Source organism: Armigeres subalbatus, unplaced genomic scaffold (genome assembly GCF_024139115.2).
Source record: "Armigeres subalbatus isolate Guangzhou_Male unplaced genomic scaffold, GZ_Asu_2 Contig111, whole genome shotgun sequence".
NCBI classification, from domain to species: Eukaryota; Metazoa; Arthropoda; class Insecta; order Diptera; family Culicidae; genus Armigeres; species Armigeres subalbatus.
In genome coordinates, this window is record NW_026941858.1 from 296,508 (window position 1) to 320,060 (window position 23,553).

Sequence of the window (23,553 nt, forward strand, 5' to 3'; positions counted from 1 at the left end):
AAAATAATTTTCTTAACAAATAAGTTCATGCCGAAATTGTGAATTAGAACTTCAAAATAATTCACGTAGAGTCTCATGTATCTTCAAGATATCTTAGAATTTCCTTCTATATCCATGAAACTCATGAGCCTCCATTTAATACTTTAATAAATCTATCTGGATCTCCAAATTTTCTTAAAAGTTCCGAACAACTAAAGATTTTTTGTTACAAGGACAGAAAAATCTACAAAGCATTAAAATTTGTTGAAAATATTAGGACAAAACTTTAATAACGTTCTCACTCACAATGAAGATTGCAGTAAAGAAATATTTTCATAATCCTCACTAAGTCCACAAATCTTGTTCCATTTGTATTTTTGGCGATTTTCCGAAATACATACCGAGATAAATTGAAAGTTAATATCATAAGGATCATCAGAAAACTCTTTTGCACCAGGCAGTGCTCCAGTTAGAATGTTATATTTTTTTTGTAACTTAAACTATTTAGAAAGATTAGGTTGCTTCACGAGTCTGATAGTCTCTTTGATTTTGCAGAGAGATCTCTTGCCTATTCAGAAAACCATAATTTTCAAAATCTAGGCATTTTTTTTCTATAACATTTTGAAGTGGATTTTGAACCGCTTCCTAATGTGAGCAACAACAGAAAGCCCATGTTATTCCAATATTTTTTGAAGAATCACAAAACTTTGGTCATCGGTACTTAAATATCTCAAAACATTTTCGAATGTTATTCTCAGGACTCCCATGCATTTTGAAAATGCATTGATTACGACAAAGTTTCATGGAATTTATTTCACATGTAAAGAGTTTCAAATATTTTCAAGCTGAATTCGAAAACTTTATGCATTAAGTAATAATGGAAATGCTTGACAATTTTCAGAAATACATTCATATCGAATTCTAATTATATATACAATGCGAAAAGGATACTACAATCTTAGATTACACATTTATCTCCATATAGGAGAAGACAAGTTGACACAGACACAGTGTTTTGAAGCAATAACAGCATCATTGGAAATCAGTTGTAATTTTCGCGAATTTCGTAATGTTAGTTCCAGGATAAATGATCTATAAACTTTGTTAAACGATTTCTATTGCAACCCATGCCCGCAGTACCTTGCAACGTTTTGGAAAAATACATCCCACCAGCTGGGGCCAGACCGAGACTCTTGTTACGCCTATGGCGAGGTGATATATTGTTTTATTTTTGTATTAGAATTTGTACAAGTAATTAACAAATCAAGTTCATGAACACTCATCAAATTTATCCCAAATCATGAGTTGAATGAACTTCTGTGCCATATGGACTTCGGTAACTCTTGGTATCTGAGTAAGGAAGCATGCATATATGTAGGATGTTGTACCATGAGATCAACACTTCTGCTATAGGAAACTGAAGAACGGTAAATTATCCAGTGGAAACCCTCATTAGGGCCACCTCAATTAGCTTTGTCCTGCTCGCACTGCACAGTCATCAATTTACAAACCCATTAAAGTAATGTGGCATCGTTTTGGTTTCTGCGTTCCGTGCTAGATTTAACGATCGGACGCTATATTTATCTCAGGTTGTCCTCTCTGCACAGTCATGGCGTGTAGATTTCTAAAGCAATTAATAAAACAAATATCACTGTTTGGAAAATCTGCATCTACGACCTTCAGGTTGAATCAACACGATCATTTCTTGCTCCCAAACAAATGTTGAGCAATGTTTCAAGCGTGACTAATATGAGCGAGCATGCCACTGAATGGAAGCCACTGCCAGACGGATGGAACCGTTTCAACTGTGCCGAACAAAATGAAGTAAAAGAAAAATATAAAAGGTGGATCAAAATGACAAAATGAATTTTGTGGTGGAAGAAAAGAAGGGTAGATGCGTTCCCACCTGATTTTGCAAAAGCATCAACAGTGGATACAATTCGGACAAAACTCGAGAGTGTCAAGCAGGCGTCCAACAGAAGCATGCGAGGTGATGTGATACTGCGCCAGCTTTGAAGCCATCTACGCAGCACTAGGTACACAGTATGCGGCTCCATGATTATATGTGCCAAATTCTAAAGAGATGCTTGGCTAGCTTTTTATACAATATCCAATATCTACAGTTGTCAGATATCATTTTCTAGGATTAAAACAATATTTTTTACACATCTTTCAGGATCATCATTTTCGTTGTTATCGTTCCATATCATCTGAAACAAATGATAACAATCGCAATCGATAAACAGCCAAATATGGCATCACTATTGGCAACCAATCGTCCGCACAGGCGCCTAACCCAGAAGCCTACTGTGCTCCTTGCGACCGTTAAAGTTATTGATCAATCGACACCTTGAACAACGTCGGAAAACAACACCTGGGCTGCCTCGTTTTTCGAGGAATAATTTGTTCGACCCATCGCGTCGCCATTGATTTGCTGCCATTACCAAAGTAATTATTATACGAATCAAAGTGTGCTCGCGTTCAATATATTTTGTTCTCCCCTTTCTGCAGAGCACTGAATTTTTCGTTGAATGTTGTATGTAGTTCATTCCAAAGAAAAGTGCAAGTGAAATCTCCCATCAGAGCTGGTGGTGCTACCCTTGGAACCAATTAACCTGCACTATAAAACGACAAGTCGACTCGGATTGTAGCCTCGCGAAGTTAATTTCACACAGGTAAATAATAGAGATCTCTTTGGCAGTAAGACCATGCCGCAAACAATTAGAAAAGTAATTAATTTCAATTGTCTTTGGCACCTCAATAGATCCAGCATGGGACGCATAAAACCATATGCTGTGGAAAAGAGCAGTGAGCGTCTTGGGGGCGTCTCACCGCATCACCAATTGTTGCGTCGAGCTCGATCTCAATAATCATTAGGATAAACCGAACTTTGGGCAAATTTTGCGGGGAGAAAAATTCAAAATTATTATTCAATAAAATCAAATCATTGAACATATGCAATATACTCAATGGCAGATCATACAATCGATTAGTTGATGTTCTGAATAAATACTAGCATTCAGCGGCGGGTTGGAAACCAGTCATTACTAATAATTCATTATAGTGTTTCGTACAAGCATGCGGTAATATAGTATTACACCTTCAATAACTATAGCTATAGCAACGTGTTTTATAAGTTGTAACGAAACGAAATATTCAATAAACGAGGTGGACAGTGAAAAGTCGAAGTTACTTTACTAATTTTAACTAAAATAGTTAGACTTTGAATCACCAGTTGGCGCTACATTATAGAAAAGTTGTTCGCCAGCGACTTGTATGGGATAATCTTGTACTTACAAATCTTTGGCTTATGTTAATTAAACTATAAACTGTACTGCTAAAAATTCGTTTTGATCAACCAAGAGGCTAAAAAAGCATTTTAATGAGAGAAGAAGGGAAATGTGGGGTTTGAGTAAAATGCCTTCAGCGTGTTGTAATAGATTCACACATCAGTGTGTCAATCGGCGAGCAGCAAGCCATGATTTTGCCTCTTCCAGTCAGACCTCCGCGGCGTGCACACGCATCCACGGGGAGTCGCCGTCATAACTTCGTTCCGGCCATTTAGGGCCACACATTTTGGCGATCCTGCCAGTCTATTTTTTGGATCCTGTCGCTGATTTCATGAGGTGAGTCGAAAAATGGTTTGTGGTTTGCTAAACCACAAGACGCGTCTCGAAGACCGTCGGAAAATGGTTTGTGGTTTGCTAAATCACAAGACGCGTCTCGAAGACCGTCGGAAATTTGTGGTGGAGCTTCTGAAAGACCGCTGGAAAAATGGTTGGATTGGATTTGGATTGGATTTGGATTGGATTTGGATTGGATTTGGATTGGATTTGCATTGGATTTGGATTGGATTTGGATTGGATTTGGATTGGATTTGGATTGGATTTGGTTTGATTTGGTTTGAATTTGGATTTTGATTTGGATTGATTTGGATTGATTTGGATTGGTTTGGATTGATTTGGATTGATTTGGATTTGGATTGATTTGGATTGGTTTGGATTGATTTGGATTGGTTTGGATTGATTGATTTGGATCGGTTTGGATTGATTTGGATTGGTTTGGATTGGTTTGGATTGATTTGGATTGGATTTGAATTGGTTTGGATTGATTTGGATTGGTTTGGATTGATTTGGATTGGTTTGGATTGATTTGGATTGGTTTGGATTGGTTTAGATTGATTTGGATTGGTTTGGATTGGTTTGGATTGGTTTGGATTGGATTTGGATTGGATTGGATTGATTGGTTTGGATTGGTTTGGATTGGTTTGGATTGATTTGGATTGATTTGGATTGGTTTGGATTGATTTGGATTGGATTTGGATTGGATTTGGATTGGATTTGGATTGGATTTGGATTGGATTTGGATTGGATTTGGATTGGATTTGGATTGGACTTGGATTGGATTTGGATTGGATTTGGATTGGATTTGGATTGGATTTGGATTGGATTTGGATTGGATTTGGATTGAGTTTGGATTTAAATTATATTTGGATTGGATTAGCATTGGATTTGATTTGGATTGAATTTGGATTAGCATGAATTTTCTTATTCTTATTAGGTTGTTCTTATATCTTATTAATAATGGAGTTCAACACCGCTTAGTTTTGAATTGCATTTTGGTAAGATTTGGAATGTTTTTGGAATTGGTCATTTTGGTCATTGTTTTTGACAAACAAAAGAAGGCTTCGTAAATTTGTTGTTCTCTTATCATCCAACGAAAGTATGAATCACGTTCTATCTTTCGCGGTCCACAATTTGGGAACCCACACTCTGAATCATTGTTCTGGTATTAAAACCATGATGTTGAGTCAAGTTTATTTGGTGTGCAGTTTTCAATGGAGTTAACCGGTTGCTCAATTGCAACCGATGTTCACTTCCGTCTCATTCAAATAACTCAGGAGAAAACAAGCATTGCATCCTATGTTAGAAGATTTTTTTTGCGTTTTCAATGAAAGAAGAAGGGAAATATGGGGTTTGAGTAAAATGCCATTGAAGGCATAGTTATAATAGCGGCGTGCACATGCATCCACGGGGAGTCGCCGTCATAACTTCGTACCGGCCATTTGGGGCCACACATTCATGAACCAACAATAACCACAGTCGTTGATTAATAACAATATTAATTAATATTCAAACATCTTACCGTTTATACTAACTTACTTGATTCCTAATCTTTCAGCCGCCATGTCCAGCCAGCCGAAGATGTCCTCCGAGATGGGAGCGGCCGAGCAGTACGAGATGGAGCAGCTCGCCGAAGCGGAAACCCAACGGTTGCACAAACTGCTCCGCACTTTGGAGATCGAACGAATCACGTTTCTGGAAACGAAGAACAAATCTATGCGCAAGTTTCGAGCGAACATGCGAACCCTGGAGAAGGAGAAACAGCAACTGCAGCTGCAGTTGGACTGCGAGGAGCATGGCGTTCATTCGAAGCGGGAAACCGAGATGGAATCGGAGCTGGACCTAACGTACGAGAGGCAAGAGAAGGCCAACCATAATCTGAAAGCGAAGAAAGAAGGGCTGCGGGAGCTGGAGAGTCACATCAGGAAGATACATCGCGAAATTGCGGAAATAAGGAAGAATGAGGTGACAGATATTAGGTACAATGAAACGATTGCGAGAGCGCAACGATCCGTAAGGAAGCTTGAGAATAGGTTGGATGTGGTGAACAAAAAGGCAGGAGTGGCAATGGCAGAAAATTCGCAACTGCGGCAGACGATCGACCACATGCTGACGGAGAGAGCAACGTTCAATATCATGTGGGAGAAACTGGTGGCGAAACTAAACGAAGGGAAACGCTACATGATGGACCTAATTGATCAGGCAACTTCGGCGTACGACACTCGGGAGGAGCTGTGCACTAAGCTGCAAATATTGAAAGACAAAGGTCAAAGTGAGAAGGTAACACACATACAGGAGATGAGAGAACTGCAGAGGAAGTTGGATCATGATGCAAAGCTGCAGGAGTTCCTCAGCATCAAAGGACAGCGGCGATCGAATGCGGAGCTGGAGGAAAGAGAAGCGCTGAAGAAGCAGAAAATGCTGGAGAACTTGGAAAAGCAATATGCTGAATATGAGCAGATAATGTCACGAATCATGACGTTTTCCGGGGAGGACGATATCGACCGTTTGGTGGCTAAGTTCATTAAGAAGGAGGAGGAAAACTTTGCGCTGTTCAACTACGTGAACGAGTTAAGCCACGAAGTGGAAACGTTGACGGAAAGTGTGCAACTGCTGCAGGATAAAATCAGTGAGTATGAGTCTGATGTTGTTCGGTTCAAGCAAGGCTTTACAAATCGCTAACATATCATTTATGAAACAGCTGAACAAATTGCTATCAATGAGTCAAAAGAGCACTCTCAGGATGACAACATTGATGCTCTGCGCTTGGCTGAGGTCACCAGTAAGGAGGAGGCGGATGCCGCCTTTGAGATCAAACAGGTCTGGGATGTGAAGCTGGACGAGCTGCTGCGAACTGCGGAAAGGATTTACAAGTGAGTATTTCGATTATTCAATCCATAATAAGCTATTTATAAAAATTCCAAATGTTTAAGACTACTCCACTGCGACGAAGCACCTATCCTGAACTTGCTGAATAATGAGAGCAAGGTGACGCTTAACAACGCAAAGCTGTTTCTCGGAATCATCGAACGCCGCGTGGCCAACATCATTAGCAACGTCAACTACGTGGAACCAACGACTAAAATTCTGGGCAAGAAGGATCGCGTGCCGAATTTCAACGTCAAGGAATCGGCCAAAATTCGGGTCGATAGAGGCTAGACGCGTTTGGATTGTTATTTACAACTGTTTTATTACAACTTTTTACATTTAACAGACTTTTTTTTCTTGGTAGATATAAGTTGTGTGTCAATATTGCGCGAACATCTATCTGATTTTGTGGTTCTGTATTTGTTGCAAAGTAATTCAATAATGTAACACTATGCCTTAGGTACAGTCACTGCATTTTATTTCAACTTAACACGTATTAGTGTGGCAATGATTAGATTCAGAAGACAAATTTACATAATCTATTACGGTACACATAAGTTAGCAAGTCTTTAGATAAGCGTTGTGTAACAGTTATTATATCGTTTATTATCATTATTTTAATTCGAAAGAATGTAATTTACAATTACTTACATTTTGAGGATAATATGCACCAAACGATACTGTCAATAAATTACTACAAGCTCTCAAATGGTTTCGATAAAAGAAAGTCACCATTATTTGCAATTTTAGAAATTTTCAAAATGCATTTTCCTGTATTTTTGTATGAATTTTCTAACACTTGTGTTGAACATTCTCAATATACCACAGTTCAGGTAATTGATTCTTTGGCTTATTTAAGGTCAACTTTTCCAAATAACCCATATTTTTGAAGCCTCTAACTATTTTTAAAATTAAAAACAAAAACTGAAAAAGTGCTGCACGCGTGAGCCGGCCTGAAAAATTTACCCGATGATCGTTCGAAATCGGGCCAATCTTTAAAATAACAGCACATTTTTTATTTTAAAAAAGTTAAAGGCTACAAAAAGCATGGGTTCTTTGGAAAGGTTGACCTTAAATAAGCCAAATAAGCGACTGAGACAATAAAACGAGATACAATTTATGACGAGAAAGGTCAATTGCTTCGTCCGGTTTTCTTTTGAGTTAAGTACTTTGCCTACATCTGCTAAATTTAGTAAATTTCGTTAATTACTGTATTTAATCTGGAACAAGTTGATTAGCAAATATGGACTCTTCTCTGTATGTTGAATCAAATTTCCTATATCGCTTCATCAAATTAAAGAACGTTGCGACGTTTCACATGAATCTAAGCAAATTAACTTCACATATAGTCCCGTTACGCTGAGATATGGATACTCTGAAGTAGTGCGTAACGGTGTAAATCCGGTCATATCGCCAGGCTCGGTTAAAGACTGAAACTGACTATATGACGTCCCTAACCCCGAATCCCAAGGTGTCAGGCGACCCGTGCCGAGGGGATGAATGGCCTGGGGGGTGAAACAATTAGCCAGGCAGTTAACGGAGCCTGTAATGCTGGGTAGACACCTTTTTTCGTGGTGCATTACGGAGAAAGATCTACCACACTGTGCTCTAGTTCTTACTATTCTTGTTAATACTTATGAGTGATGGTCGGAAGAGTATGTAACGACTATAATCTGCTTTTAGATGACCCACCTTTTGCCACTTTTGGATGGAGTCAATGGAGTAAATTATAAAAACGTAATTCAATATTAGGCTGGTTTTAAAGCCGATGACATGAATCTCAAAGCTCCAGAGCGCTTATTAATTAGGAAAGAAGCGGATACGAATTTGGTGGATCTGCTGAACCCTCTGACTGATTAGAGCTCTGTGTAAAGGTGAGATTCAGAAATGCCAAACGCAATGAAATCAGATCTCTGTACAAAAACGAATCCGGAACTCATAAGAATAGGGTAATTCGCCAAATGTTGAACGGCTAATTTCTTCGCCTATTGTTGAACGCACGTGCATTTCTTATGGGAGTTCAACAATAGGCGACAAAATTAGCCGTTCAACATTTGGCGGTTTCCCCTACGCAAAAATATGTTTGAACTGCAGTAACGATGCATGGTCAAAATCAGTATTATCCCACTTATTGTTGAGCCGAAACTGATTGAGGGGCGCGCCTTTGAGAGTTGGTATAAGCCGTTTCTGGAAGGGTATAAATAGCGGTACCTTAATCTAAAGAGGCCTTACATTAGGCTTGAGAAAATATCTGAATAAAAAACGACTACTTCATTTCTTCTCAATAGATATGGAGCAGAAAGACATGCACTAAACAAATGACACGGGTATACTACAAAAGTTCAATGAAATGGACGCAGTGGTTCATCCTGAACAAAAAAAAAAAACTTCATTAACTTCTTATGCTGATTTCTTAAAAATAAGAGAGACTCACAATATGTTTCTTTCTATTAAATAGATCTTGCTATACGCACTAAGGTAGCCGCACACCTCGGAAATCCTGTCCACGGCAAAAATCCCGCCCGATTTATAGCACATATGGATCAAGAACCGACGAAAATATTTCCCGATTTGATGAGGCTAACGATTACCAGCGAATTTTTTTTTTTGCCGTATCTTTGTTCTCATGTATTTCTTGGTTGGCCCATTTGGCCGAAAATTATTTTGCCGAACAAACCATTAAACCGAAACCCATCTTGCCGAAAGTCAATTGACCGAAAATGTCATTTGGCTGAAGATGACGTTTGACCGAAATGGTCGTTCAGCACGAATAGGCATTCAGACAAAAATGTCCGAACGAACGGCCCATAATGTCGTTTTCCAAACGGTCTAGGTCATTTGGTATGAAATCATTTGGAATAACGCCATTTAGCATAAGGTCACAGGCCTGGCAGCGAGTCACTTATTAGTGATTTGGCACTTTTTTCGTATAAGTCACTAAAAAGTCTCTTTTTTTTAGCAAGTCAGTAAAGTCCATATTTCAAGTCGTAAAAAGTCCATATTTTCAACAATTTTCATCAAAATCAAAAGTAAGGATTCTACATTCATGTTTCCTGAGGCACATCATCCTAGTATGAGAAAGAAATTTCAAATAATGTTACGCTTTGTGTACTCATCGATAAAGCTGCTTCATAACAAACTGATGAATGTACAGAAAATGAACTCCAAGGTTACCAGCAAGATTACCGGGCGCGAGTATTAGCCGTTTGGCAGCGCAGTATCATTACTTGACACTTTACCGGTCGCTACTAAACGCGCTGCTATAACAGTAGCGCGACTGACAGGTGATCAAATTTGGTAGCGCGGTAAGAGCTGTCAACTATCAAACGTCACCGGAACGGAATACAGCAACCAAATTGAGAGCCGAAACTAGTGACGAAACTAAAATGACAGCGCTAAAATAATGATTTGGGCTTACTAGCCTGAAAGTCTTTCTTAACTTCTACTACCATTTACTTACTAGAGCTACCGTTGGATATTCCAAAGAAACTTCTTCTAAAAGAATTTTAGAAATCTGAACAAACTACTTAGATCTATATTTACAAATGATTCATTGGCCTCCGGCAAGAATCTGTTACTACGCTCGCTGCTTATTTGTCCTTCAATGTTCAAAATATATTTTTATGATTTCGCAATGCTATTGCTGGAAACAGTCTTATCTTCTACATGGGAACTTTTTTTTTCAATTTTTAAAAGTTTTTCAAATTAAAAGAGGGGCCATTTTTTAGATTTATGCTTTGTGATTCAAAATAATTTGATATTTAGCAATTATTTACATAATTTTCAATTATAGAATGGCATTTTCACATACAGAGGTTGTAGGAAAATGTTCAAAGTCATCAGGTATCAGAACGTCGGCTCCAGGGGCACGTTCACCTCAATTTGGGAGATTTGTGCCATCGCCTTCACAGTCTTTTTCATCACACACCTGACGGAAAAATAGGTGAACAAAAAGGAAAGGCATATGGATGGGAGAACAAAGGGAATGTTTGGAAAAAGGCCCTTGAAGAGGGCGTACAAGAGCTTATAGCTCCTTACCACAACGGGTTATGAACAATCGTGCATAGACTGGGCAGCTACATATTAGATGATAAGAAGTTCCATAATCGGATTCACAACTATCACAAACAGATGATTCAACACGTTGAATATTTGCCATGTGATAGTTCAGTCTGCAGTGACCTGTCAAGGCCTTGACTAAGACACTGTAATTTTGTTTAGACAGATTAGCTAAATAGTTTGCTACTACCGGAGATGGCTCCCGGATGTACAATTTTGTTTGATGACATGAATCCAGACTACTCCAATGCCATTTGTGCTGAGTGACAGCCCAAGAGTTGATCAAAAGCTTCACCCAACACTTGGATATTGGAATAGCTGGCTCAGGACCAATCAAGTCATGAAATGAGAATTACAAGCTAACTCATCAGCCATTTCGTTTCCAGCTACGGAAGAATGGCCAGATACCCATAAAGTTTGTAAAGTATTAACTGAATTCAGTTCCTCAATTTGAGTTCGACGTGCGATTACTAACTTTGACCTTGAGTTGGCCGAGGCGAGAGCTTTAATAGCTGCTTGGCTATTTGCCCATAATGCGTTACTGCAGCGAAGACTGCACTCCACACATGATGGTAAATATTTCCGCCTGAAAGACATGTGCAGTGTGTACCCAGTGGGTGTGACTGTTCCAATCTCAGCTCACGCGAATAGACGCCTGCACGTGCTCTACCTTCGAGGAGGGAGCCGTCAGTGTAACAAACAATGCTGTCATCGATAACACGTTCTAAGTATTTCAGAAGAAATGAGGTCAGACTGGTGGGTCTAAAACTCTTTGCTTCTTCATACGAAGTACGTCCTCCTTTTGGTATACACTTTACAGTGACATGCCGCCAGGATATGGGAATATACCCAGTAGCAAAACTGCATAAAAGCTTTTTCAAAACCTCAAAACCTCTCTGAAGTAAAACGGGATAAATCCCATCCTCCCCTGGGAGTCAAGTAGGGAGCAAAACTTGAAAGAAAATGTTCGAAGTCATACAAAACATCGTTCCCCAAAATAATGTAGAACTTCCTGCAAAATTGTTGTTTAAATCAAAAACATGATTATGTGTAACAATTTGTAACTCACTGCTGCATATAAAAGTTAATTTTGATCACTTTTTCTGCAATAAGAAGTGTGACTAGTAAAATCATTCCAAATCTTATTCATCAAGTTCTCACGCGCAAGTAAACTCGTTTCATGCAAAATCGCTTCGTTTCACTCATTTGCCAAAAAATCAATCGAGGCGGAAATATAGAAAATCCTAAGGTGATTCATATGGATGATTCAAATTACGAAGATTTTGCCTTGGTTCAAATCGTACAGAGTTTTGAGGTCATGAGCATATTTTGACACTGACTGAAAGTCACTATTTGGTCACTTTTTCTGCAAATGAAAGTCACTATTTGGTTTCTTTTTTCGTCAAAGCTGGTCACTAAAGTCACTATTTTAAGCAGTGTTGATCACTACCAGCTCTGATTTGGATTTGGTGAACTCAAGAGTGGGTCGTTTTGCAAAACGGGCATGCGACATAATTTGGAACTGTGAAAGAGAAAGGGTTATTTGATGTATTTTTTCACCTGAATAAAGTAGGTCTAATAAATTTAGACTGATAGTAGACATTTTTCGGAAGGCGGACAATCAAAATGGCTGAACCGTCGTCGTTGTTATCTTTGCAGATACGTATATCGACCTCACAGTTGAGATCGAAATACGTATCTGCAAAGCAAACAAAACTTAGTGGAATTGAGTGGAAAGTACTAAACTCGAACCCGTAACGCTGGGTAGACACCTTTACGTGGTGTGTTACGGGGTAAGATCTACCACGGTTACATTCCCAGCTACAGGCAAATCCTGACCCAACGAATACCTTCCTCATTATCCAACTCCGTGGTACTTATGAGGGTGTCGCTTAACCGGGGGCCTCTCGTTAAGTAAGTACCACATCAACACTTCCTTCCTCTCCCTAGTTACGGTGAAGATGGGCGTGGCCAGGGGTAGTAATCCTCATGCTTTTGTAATTTTTATTAAAGACTGGAATCAAGGACCACTCCCCTTCTTGATTTCTGATTTTCATTCTAGATAAGGATCACAAAAGTAAAACATGAGTATCACTAGTGTCCAATCTACGAATTACACCGTAACACTGCTAATGCTAATGCTATTGAATGGAAAGTACTAAACTCGTCTTAGACGGTTGAACACTAAAACACTAAAACACTAAACACTAAAACACTAAAAGAACTTAAAATATTTTTTTCTGAAAATGGCTGACCTATATCCAAAGAATGAATCACATCCACCATTGCCTTATAGTAGGTAAGGGCCTACTTCCAAGGAAGGGATAACATCCACCATTGCCTTATTCCGGGCAAATTGAGAAAGGAAACGCATCCACTATTGTTTTAATTCGGGCAAGCGCCTTCTTTCAAATATGGGATCCCATCCACCACTGCCTTAATCCAAGCAAATGTCTACTTTTAACGAAGGGATGCTGATTGACTGCTCGTAGTTGCTACTCCATTATGACCAGATCAGCTGTTCTTGCACAGGGAACCAACAGATGTTTGCTTGGGACTAGCACACATCTTCAATGTACAAGTACTGGTGATCTCATTTGTTAGGTCATACTGGCGCCTGCCACGTCAGAATGCAAGTCAATGTAGGGAAGGGGGAGGAAATGATGATGCAATCACTCGCCCACTGCAAGCCGAATATACCTCTGCACTTGCCACGAGTTCATGCGGAATTTATTGGAATTTCTGGGTTAGGTTGGAGAGGCAGAGGTCCGTCTTGGTTAACGAGCTGCCAATGTGATAGATAGGAGAAGGTAACTCATGGAATTTCTAATTGGATGTAGGAAACGAGCTCTATAGTTCATTTCCAATTCTAGCAGATTACTGTTAGAATACTCAAGTTGAAGGTATAGGAATAGTAATGGAAATGGTATGGAAGTCCATTTCCAGTTCTAGCGATTGCTAGAACATGAGAAATAAAGAGAATGATACAAAGTAGGAGAATGGAACGGACCCTGGGATTGAACCCACGACCTCCTGCGTATGAGGCAGAAGCAGTAGCCATATGACTACCAAATCCGCTTCGAAAAAAGAGAGATCACGCACTGAACTGATTAATTTTATTACCGGCCGCGCAATGCAGAACACAATAATTCGTCCGACCACGCGATCGTTCTGCTGTCCGAAACATGAGAGATCATGCACTGAACTGATTAATTTTATTGCCGGCCGCGCAATGCAGAACACAATAATTCGTCCGACCACGCGATCGTTCTGCTGTCCGAAACATGAGAGATCACGCACTGAACTGATTAATTTTATTGCCGGCCGCGCAATGCAGAACACAATAATTCGTCCGACCACGCGATCGTTCTGCTGTCCGAAACATGAGAGATCACGCACTGAACTGATTAATTTTATTGCCGGCCGCGCAATGCAGAACACAATAATTCGTCCGACCACGCGATCGTTCTGCTGTCCGAAACATGAGAGATCACGCACTGAACTGATTAATTTTATTGCCGGCCGCGCAATGCAGAACACAATAATTCGTCCGACCACGCGATCGTTCTGCTGTCCGAAACATGAGAGATCACGCACTGAACTGATTAATTTTATTACCGGCCGCGCAATGCAGAACACAATAATTCGTCCGACCACGCGATCGTTCTGCTGTCCGAAACATGAGAGATCACGCACTGAACTCGAAGATTTTCATCGTTCAACGTGAAGGTGAGGAACCGAAAAACTTGAAAGAGGCTTTAACCGGTCCGAACAAAAATCAATGGGTTGCAGCCATGAAAGAGGAATAACACGCTAACTTTCACCTACTCAGTGACTGAGTAAAATTGTATTGCTATCGCTTTCTATCCCACGGGAATTTTACTCAATTTCCGTCAAAAGTAGGATAACTCAAAACTATGAGCAATCAGGGGTGGCATCACGCATCTCGAATCGAATCACTCGATTCGTACGTTTTTGCATTCGTTTCGAAAAAATTGCGACATTATGTATTTTGTTGTACTTCATTCTGTCGCAGTACAAGATTTCGAATGGTGCTGTACTAGCTCAATCGAGTATGTTCTGTCAAACGAAATGTAAACAGAGAGAATAAGAGATAGCTGTCTCCATGTTTAGTATGCCGCCCGCTGGAGAGACAACCTCCAGCGCATGGCGAATGTGAGTAAACAAAGAGAATAAGAGTAATTTCATCTGCGTGTAGCATGTTGCCTGTTGGAAATGCATCCTTCAGGGCATGAATTGGCAGTTAATTTAAAGACAAGCAAATTGTGCTCAATGACTATAAAAAGCAATATTATTTATTGAGTCGTTGTAATTTATTTAAACATTATGCCTATACGATATGTTTTGTAAATTGAGATATTGTTACGACACAAATTATAAGTTTATTCAAGTTTATGCCACAGATCAAATTTTAAGCTAACTAATTTAAAGCTAAAGAAGGATTCGATAATAAATTACTTTGATGTTTTCATGTGTTTTATGTAGTTAAATGCACTTGGGTCATTTTTTTATTTTAATCAACTATTTTTACATAGATTTTGGAATATACACGTTATTACGCAGATTTTCCCTATAGATTTTTCATGCGGTTTATCGAAATCGTCAAGAAATACGTGAAAACTGCGAAAACCCGACTTTAGTAGAAGTCGTTTTTACGCGGATTTCGGGGTAATTTGAAATTGCATATTGTCTGAAACTATAAAAGTAGGTATACTAAAGACATTATTTCCTTCAAGATACAATAATGAAACATTTATTTTCTTCCTCTAGGTAAATATTAAAAAATATAATTAAAAACTTTCAGCAAAAAATTACTCTCGAACAACATTCGAAAACTATAAAGGTGACGAGTGTTTTTCATTCATCTTGAGTCGTTTCCCAGTGTGCTATCGAGTATTCATAATGCCAAAACATCTCGTTATTCTTGTACCTCCTAGAGCATGAGTCGTTTTCGAGATCGAATCGAATACCGTCATGCCAAACATGTTTGACTCGATAGAATTTCGTTCGAATCGAGATGCACAATGCTACCCCTGCTTTTGACGGAAATTGAGTAAAATTTCCGTGGGAGAAAATAGACGGCAATACAATTTTACTCAGTCACTAAGTAGGTGAAAGTTAGAATGAAACAGGCAACACTTCGGCATCTAGGCTGAAGATGTCCTTGCGACATCTGGATGTGAAGACCGCTTATCTGTATGGTCATCTCTCGGAGGAGCTATACATGAAGCAGCCACCAGGATTTGCTGAGAAAGGAAAAGAAAAGTTCGTACGTAGATAGCGGCGTATCATTATCTTCATTGGCATTACATCCCCCACTGGGACTTTGCCGCCTCGTAGCTTAGTGTTCATTAAGCACGTACACAGTTATTAACTGCGAGGTTTCTAAGCCAAGTTACCATTTCTGCATTCGTATATCATGAGGCTAACACGATGATACTTTTATGCCCAGGAAAGTCGAGACAATTTCCAATCCGATAATTGTCTAGACCGGCACCGGGAATCGAACCCAGCCATCCTCAGCATGGTCTTGCTTTGTAGCCGTGCATCTTATCGCACGGCTAAGGAGGGCTCACAATATATGGCCTCACAATGCGGCGTAGCATATATGGCCTAAATTTTAACAAAAAACAATCGGCCAAGTGCTGGAACAAACGTCTACACAGTGTTCCCTTGAAGTTAGGATTCGTGCAAAGTAAAACGGATCCATGCTTGTACACGAAGTTTGTCGGAGGACACCGAATATGCCTACTTGTGTATGTAGATGATATTCTACTTGGTTGCGTTAATCCAGGTCTTTCAAAAGTCCAGTACAAGACAAAATTTTTAAAACGACTTCTCTGCTTTTGTAAACAAAGATTCAATCGACGATTAAATGTCCTTGGCACAAATGACAAGTGACGGTCTACCCGAAAAACTGTTTTTTTTTTTCGTAAATTTTTACAATCGCTGACAACTGATTACATATGGACCCAATAATTATAATATTGTTGAAGCCATCTCATGAGAATTTGGTTTGTTATTTACATTTTTTGTTAAAATATATGATGCGCAATGTTAGGAACAATTTTTCAATACAGTGTACCTAATTTTGCGCACAACTCGTATTTCTTTGATATTTTCAACATTTATGATATACCTCGTCGGAATAGGGTTTACGTAAAAAAGAACCTTTGTTAGCTGTGGCCAATGTACATAAATGAGGCTGTACATACACCAACAGACGTGAAAACATACTAAGTATGTCGAATCATAAGAAAATAATGCTAGACATCTTCATATTCTCAAATATGCTCAAATATGCCTACAAATGGAATGAACATGAACTGTAATAGTAGTATTAGCTGAACAAATAAAATTGGGATGAAAAACTGTATGATAGACGCTTGCTTCGTGTTGGAAATTTTCCAAGTTATGTGCGCAAAGTTAGGCATATAATAAGGGGCCTACTTTGAAGTTCAATTTACGATTTATTTCATGCATTTAATTATAAGCATTACACCTCCTGGGAGCTCAACGGATATCGTAAGACAATTTTGAGATATTTTGGGTCATCCGAACTGTCCTTGAGTTCGGAACTTGAGATATTCAGCTGGTTAGAACCTATTTTTGGTACGCATTGATACGCAAAACATCTCCTGAGAGGTCCATAAATATCGTATGATCGTTTTGGGATACTCTGGTTAATACAAACTGTCTTTGAGTTTAGGACTTGAAATCTACACTCTACAGCTGTAAAAAAATCTTTTTTCAGTATTCAGAGCTTCATTATGCACACCTCCTGGTAGGTCAAAAGATACCGTAAGATAATTTTGGGATATTCTGGGTCATCCAATTTATCCTTAATTTCGATACATGAAATCTACTGCTGCGAGTGGCTCTTTCGTCATTCAAAGTTTCTGAGTGATTGTCCTTGAATGATTCAGCTGATTGTTTAGATATACCGTAAGTCACCAAAACTGTCCTTGAGTTCGGGACTTCAGATCTACTGCTACTAACAAGCTTTTTTTCGTCACATGTTCTATATGTGATCAACCTGGAGGGTCAACAGATACCGGAAGACTGGTTTGGAGTTGCCTAGGCCATCCAAACTGTCTTTAACCACAGAACCCAAGAAACAATGTATTGCTGAGTAACCTTTTATTCTGCTAGTTCTATACAGCCGTTTCACGCTGTTAATATTAGACATAGAGCAATGTACCCTTAGACAAAGTTGTAAAGGGGAATCAGCGCTAGAAGTCCGCCATACAACACTTTCCGGAATTCCGCCTTTGAAATGAGTTATTGGCTGAATACTAAATGATAATGAAATGATAAGTTCAATCCCTGATCTAAAGGAACGAAATATTGATTTTTCTTTCTGCTAACAGATATCTTGGTGCATATCTACCTCCCACCATAATGACTTCAACATTTTCGTCAGAATATTACATGTTTATATCGGAAGTTTGTAACTTCTCCAGCTCTTATCTGTTAATGACTGTATTTGTCCCTAAAATTAAATGTGCTTCCTCCGCGGTCCTCACATGCCCCTCATCGCGAGGAACGAAAACGAAGTTTAACAATGGAAAACCTAAAGCACTCTCACTCACAACCCGCTTCAAACTACCGTCGATTCTTCGTACACGTTATCGTAGCTGCCGGAATAGTGTCGATTTCGTCCATGGTAAAAACTACCGGTCATGTTTCTGCGATCATCCTCGTCCTCGTCTTCGCTGTCTTTCAGCGTAATCCTCGTACTATCATGCTTTCCCTTCCTTTTGACCCACTGATCACTCTCCAGCGGCGACACATCCCTACACTCCAAACCGCCACCATCGCCATCTCTGTCAGGATGATCGCCCTCCAAACATCACAGTTCCACCTTGAACCCCGAATGAAGGGCAGCCCGTCGACACTCGCTGCTGGTACTTGTAGTAATCTTCACCGAAGAAGTTCAGCGTGATTTCCTCCATGAAGATCCGATCGTGGAAGAACTTCCAGCTGGCAACGGTGTAGATGAAGCACTACACGGACCACCAGTCCCGATGGACCACCAGAACCAACCAGGAGATGCCTCATCAGACTGTACACGCCGTGACCAGCTCGTGTCCTTGGTGGCGCTCGAATTGGACCTAGGAAGAATGATGAAATTTTTGTTGCATACCACAATAACCGTTTACCAGAATCTGAACTGACTTACAATGTGACTGAAGTTTTACTCGCTGTGATCATGGCTAACTTTCGTAGGGCTTCACCAGTGAAGCAGAGTACCAGTCCCAAGAGCCACAGAAGCCGGTATGTTTTCTGTCTGAAAAGTTCAAGAATATATTGCGTTATTCAAGATATGTGGGCAGAGCCGCAGCGCCTTGGCGAAATTCAAATTCACAATATTTTATATAACTAGAGAGTAATCTCTGAAAATTTCTGAATTTAGGACATTATAAAATTTAAAACCTATCACAGACCAAGTCAGACCGTAGCTTTTGTGGCACCACCTACTATGTTGTTTCGAAAAGAATGTTGATCCAAAACAAAACCAGATGTTTTTATGCAGTTCTGATCGGTGCGTACATAAGGGTTTTTAGTGGATACTTTGAAATTAGTCGGTTATCTTCAGTGAGTTATATACTATTTCAACTCTGCCACAGCAGCAAAACGGTGAGTTGCATACTTTTTATATATTTAATTCGTTTTTTGCACAACTCTTCTGTCTAAAACGCCCACTTGCGACTGGCTAATATGGCCCATTGTTGATATTATGTTTGGTTTCATATTTTTAGATTCGATATGTCAAGGAACACGTATCAAAGGCAGATCGGCGATCGTGGACACGATAAGCTGTCACAGGCCAGAATGCGGTGAATTATGGCGTTCACAGAACCAGGCAGCAAAAGAATACGGTATTCCAAAACGAACTTCCGACGATACTAAATAAAGGCATCAGAAGAAGAATCCTCTGAGCTTGTGGAATTGCCGCCTCTGGAAGTTTTACAACAGTTTACTTCACAGCAGGAGGAGAGCTAGTGGCGTATGCTATTCAGATGGGAGAGTGTTTTTGTGAATGGAGTTCAAGAAGGCATTCCAGTTGGCAGAGAGGAATAATATTTGCATCCATTTGATCTAGCAACTTGCTTGCTGGTCCTGACTGGCTGAAAGTTTTTTCGACGTCACCAGACACTTTCGCTACGAGCACCAAAGCACATCTCTTGCACGGGCAAGAGGTTCTACCAGGAAAAGATTATGCAGTTTTTGACCTCTTGGAGCATATTTACGATGGGCATGCGTACCTCCCAGCCGAATATGAAATGTAGACGAGACTGGTGTACAAAGTATGTATAATTTATACCTATTCTAACAATTCCATAACTAACTAGAAAAGATGATGCTGAAGATGGTCCTGCCACATACCCCTACAAAGGTTTGAGCTGACGATTTATCTTTAGGATAATTAATTGAATTTGATATAATAACAATTAAATAAGATATGCAAAAAAATCCACTTTAATTGTACAGAAATATTCGTATGCAGTAACATCTTCCAATATTTCAACTGCTCAAAACTCTAAAGTGAATCTGAAAAGTTCCTGTTTGACGTTAGACATTTCTTCATTGACAAGAACGGTGGTTGGTCACATCATTGGTGGCTCAGGAAAATTAGAGGAGTCCTTGAAAACATCAAACAGATCGTGAGATTCCATGTTGATTCCGAAAAGATTAACCAGCCTACTGATCAATCGTCGAATACAGTATCAAGTCCTGAGAAGATTACTTTGCTCCAAAATTCTTTGCAATGTATCACAAATCATGCCAATAATGGGCAATCGAAGTCAAGAGAAAAATCGACCGAAAACCCGAACACTCAAAATCAGGAAAGCGTGCTATCAACGAGTTCCAAGCGACGTCGATGGAATAAAGGCTTCCAGAAATTACCGAACACATCTGCTACTTTTGACATTGCTACGCAAATGGTTGATATCAATCAAAAGATATTTTAGTTACTAGATAAAGATTGTCGCTGTCCTGTCCGAAATATCTTTTTTGAGGATAGAGGAGCCAAATGTCAAAGAAGGAAAATCCATACGATTTGACAGTTAGTACCACACATGTTCGGAAGCAGAACAAAGGGAACCGAAGGACAATCTTTATCTAGTTAACTAAATATCTTTTCTAAATCTTTAGTCCAGCGGTTCTCAACCTTTTCCTTGATAGGTACCCTTCGATATTTTCATGAATTGAGGTACCCCTATTGTTTTTTTTGTAAATGAAAATAACCTCATAAGATATATGGAAAACGGACCTGAAAATTAACTCAATATATGGCTCTTCAAAAATGAAATCTTCGTTATTCTGTAAAACTTTGCTATTCAAATTAAATTTACACATCAAGCTTTCTATAAAGACTTTGATGAACATTGTAGGCTCTGAGCTTCTTCAAAGTAAGCTTGAAAAGAGGCTTCCAAGCATCTTGAAAGGAGGTTCACCACTTGACAGGAGGTTTCAAGTTTCTGAAAGAAGGTTTCGAGCTTTGAAAGGAGGTTTCAAACCTCTTGAAAGGAGATTTCAAACCTCATAAACGAGGTTTCCAAACCTCTTAAAATGAGGTTTCCAAACCTCTACAAAGGAGGCTTCGAGCCTCTTCAAAAGAGGCTTCCGAACCTATTGAAAGGTGGCTTCCGATTCTCAAGAAAAGAGGCTTCCGAGCCTGTTAAGAGGAGGCTGAGCCTCTTGAAAGGAGGCTTCAGCCTCTTGAAAGGAGCCTCTGAGCCTCTTGAAAGGAGCCTGGAGCCTCTGAAGGAGCCTAAGCCTCTCGAAAGGCGCTTCTGACCTCTTGAAACGAGCCTTCGAGACTCTTGAAAGGAGCCTGAGCCTCTGAAAGGAGCCTGAGCCTCTTGAAAGGAGGCCTGAGCCTCTGAAAGCAGGCTTCCTGAGCTCTTGAAAGGAGGCTCTGAGCTCTTGAAGGAGGCTGAGCTCAGGAGGCTTGAGCTCTGAAAGGAGGCTTCCGAGCCTCTTGAAAGGAGGCTTCTGAGCCTCTTGAAAGAAGGCTTCCTGGAGCCTCTTGAAAGGAGGCTTCGAGCCCTTGAAGGAGCCTGAGCTCTTGAAAGGAGGTTGAGCCTCTTGAAAGGAGCCTGACTTCTTGAAAGGAGCCTGAGCCTCTTGAAGGAGCCCAAGCCTCAGAAAGGCGCTTCGAGCTCTTGAAAGAGCTTCTCTGAGACTCTTGAAAGGAGCCTGAGCCTCTTTGAAGAGCCTGAGCCTCTTGAAAGGAGGCTTCTGAGCCTTGAAGGAGGCTTGAGCTCTCTTGAAAGGAGGTTGAGCCTCTTGATAGGAGGCTCTGAGCTCTTTGAAAGGAGGCTCTGAGCTCTTGAAAGGAGGTTAGCCTCTTGAAAGGAGGCTCTGAGCTCTTGAAGGAGGCTTCTGAGCTCTTGAAAGGAGGCTCTGAGCCTCTTGAAAGGAAGCTTAGCTCTTGAAAGGAGGCTCTGAGCCTCTTGAAAGGAGCCTTCCTGAGCCTTTTGAAAGGAGGCTTCCAAGCTTACGAGTTCGATTCCACGTCGAGCAACCGTGCGAGACGGTCGTTTTCCACGGACAGTCGGTTTTCCTCGGGTTTTCCTGGACAGACAGGTTTTACCGTAGGTCTTAATTCATCCGAAGACAAGTGTTACTTCAGTGGAAGTGTAGTAAGGTTTTCCGCCAAAGAAGTTATTGAGTTATTTACTGCGTTCATCCGCAAGAAAATTTCATCGTCCCACGCTGTCAATTTAGTGGTGAACAACGATCCCAAGAACACCATCTTCTCCGATCGAGACAGTCGCGTCCTGCTGCCCGCGGCTGCCAACAGTCCAGCTGCAGTGTGAGCCGCAACAATCGGCGTTGGACATCGTAGTGTTAGAGCTAAGTATAAAAGTTTTCCTTCCCAGAATCTTTTCGATTATTTAATCCAGTTATTTTATCTTCTCGTCTTCCCTGAGTTTCAAATCATTATTTTGTGTTAGTCTCTTCTCTCTCTAGTAATAAGTGTCAATTTTAATAGAGTGTGCCTGCTCCGCGGTCACTTCGTGTCCGCAATGAGCGGCGAGAATGGCGGGGTATATTGTACTCAGTCTGATGACACCATGTTGCATCTGGTCTACCGAAAAAAGAGAGCAACTAGCAACGCTGTTTCCTACCATTCCCCGCCACAAGGCCTACCCACCGACTCTAGTGAGCCATACGTTGTTTTTTCCGATCCAAAGGCAAACGATTGAATATAAGTCAGATCAGTAAAGATCTGAAAAGCGATTCTCGTTCGTCACAACCATTGACATGGTTGGGCCTAATAAGCTGCGCACTTGTTCTGATCGCAAACAGGCCAACGAGATTGCCACCTTTGAGCTCTTCACTCTAGAATATAAGGATATCTTCCATCAGCAGTATGTGAGACTGGGGAGTGATCACAGAGGGAGCATGACTTGTGATGATTTGAAACAAGGTTGCGGCGTTTCAAATGCTTCTCTGCTCCTGTTAAGACAAACAAATGTATTCAGTGTCGCAGGAGGGGAGAATCGAGTTTATTCGCCTTCAGACTCGTTCGTGTGACCTTCTCCGGTCCGCACTGCCTGATTATGTGGGTGAGAAACTCGTCTACCTGTTCGGCTGTATGTACCGAAGGTGATGAATTGTGTTAATTGCAAGCAGCTGGGCCACACCGCCAGTACTGCTGCAATAAACCTCGCTGTGCATCGTGCGAGAGAAGCATGTGGATGGCGCGTGCAAGACGGTGCCGAAATGTGTTTATTGCAACGAAGGCCCTCCACATGCTCTCGAAGCTTGCCCGACGTATATACAGCGGCGAATTCACCAGAAACGGTCTTTCAGCAGCGGTCTCGACGAAGCTGCGAGATGCTGAGGAAGGCGCTTCACCGGTGGTTTTCGACACCATCTATTCGTCTCTTCCTTGGACGATCAAGGCAGCTCTGACTCTGAAGTTGGAAATGGGGTCTCTTGTTTTCAAAGGCTCAACGAGGAAAAGAGTAAAACAAAGCCAGCG

General features: G+C 40.5%; 1 protein-coding gene across 1 annotated transcript; it reads left to right on the top strand.

Moving 5' to 3' along the window:
• The first annotated feature begins 2,328 nt into the window (after nucleotides 1–2,328).
• On the top strand, nucleotides 2,329–18,433 carry LOC134202248 (coiled-coil domain-containing protein 63-like). Its single transcript, XM_062677292.1, has 5 exons — nucleotides 2,329–2,427; nucleotides 2,491–2,654; nucleotides 5,161–6,231; nucleotides 6,304–6,475; nucleotides 6,536–18,433. The coding sequence occupies exons 3-5, from the start codon at nucleotides 5,166–5,168 to the stop codon at nucleotides 6,759–6,761; spliced, it is 1,464 nt and encodes a 487-aa protein (XP_062533276.1). The 5' UTR covers nucleotides 2,329–2,427; nucleotides 2,491–2,654; nucleotides 5,161–5,165; the 3' UTR covers nucleotides 6,762–18,433.
• Nucleotides 18,434–23,553: the final 5,120 nt, after the last annotated feature.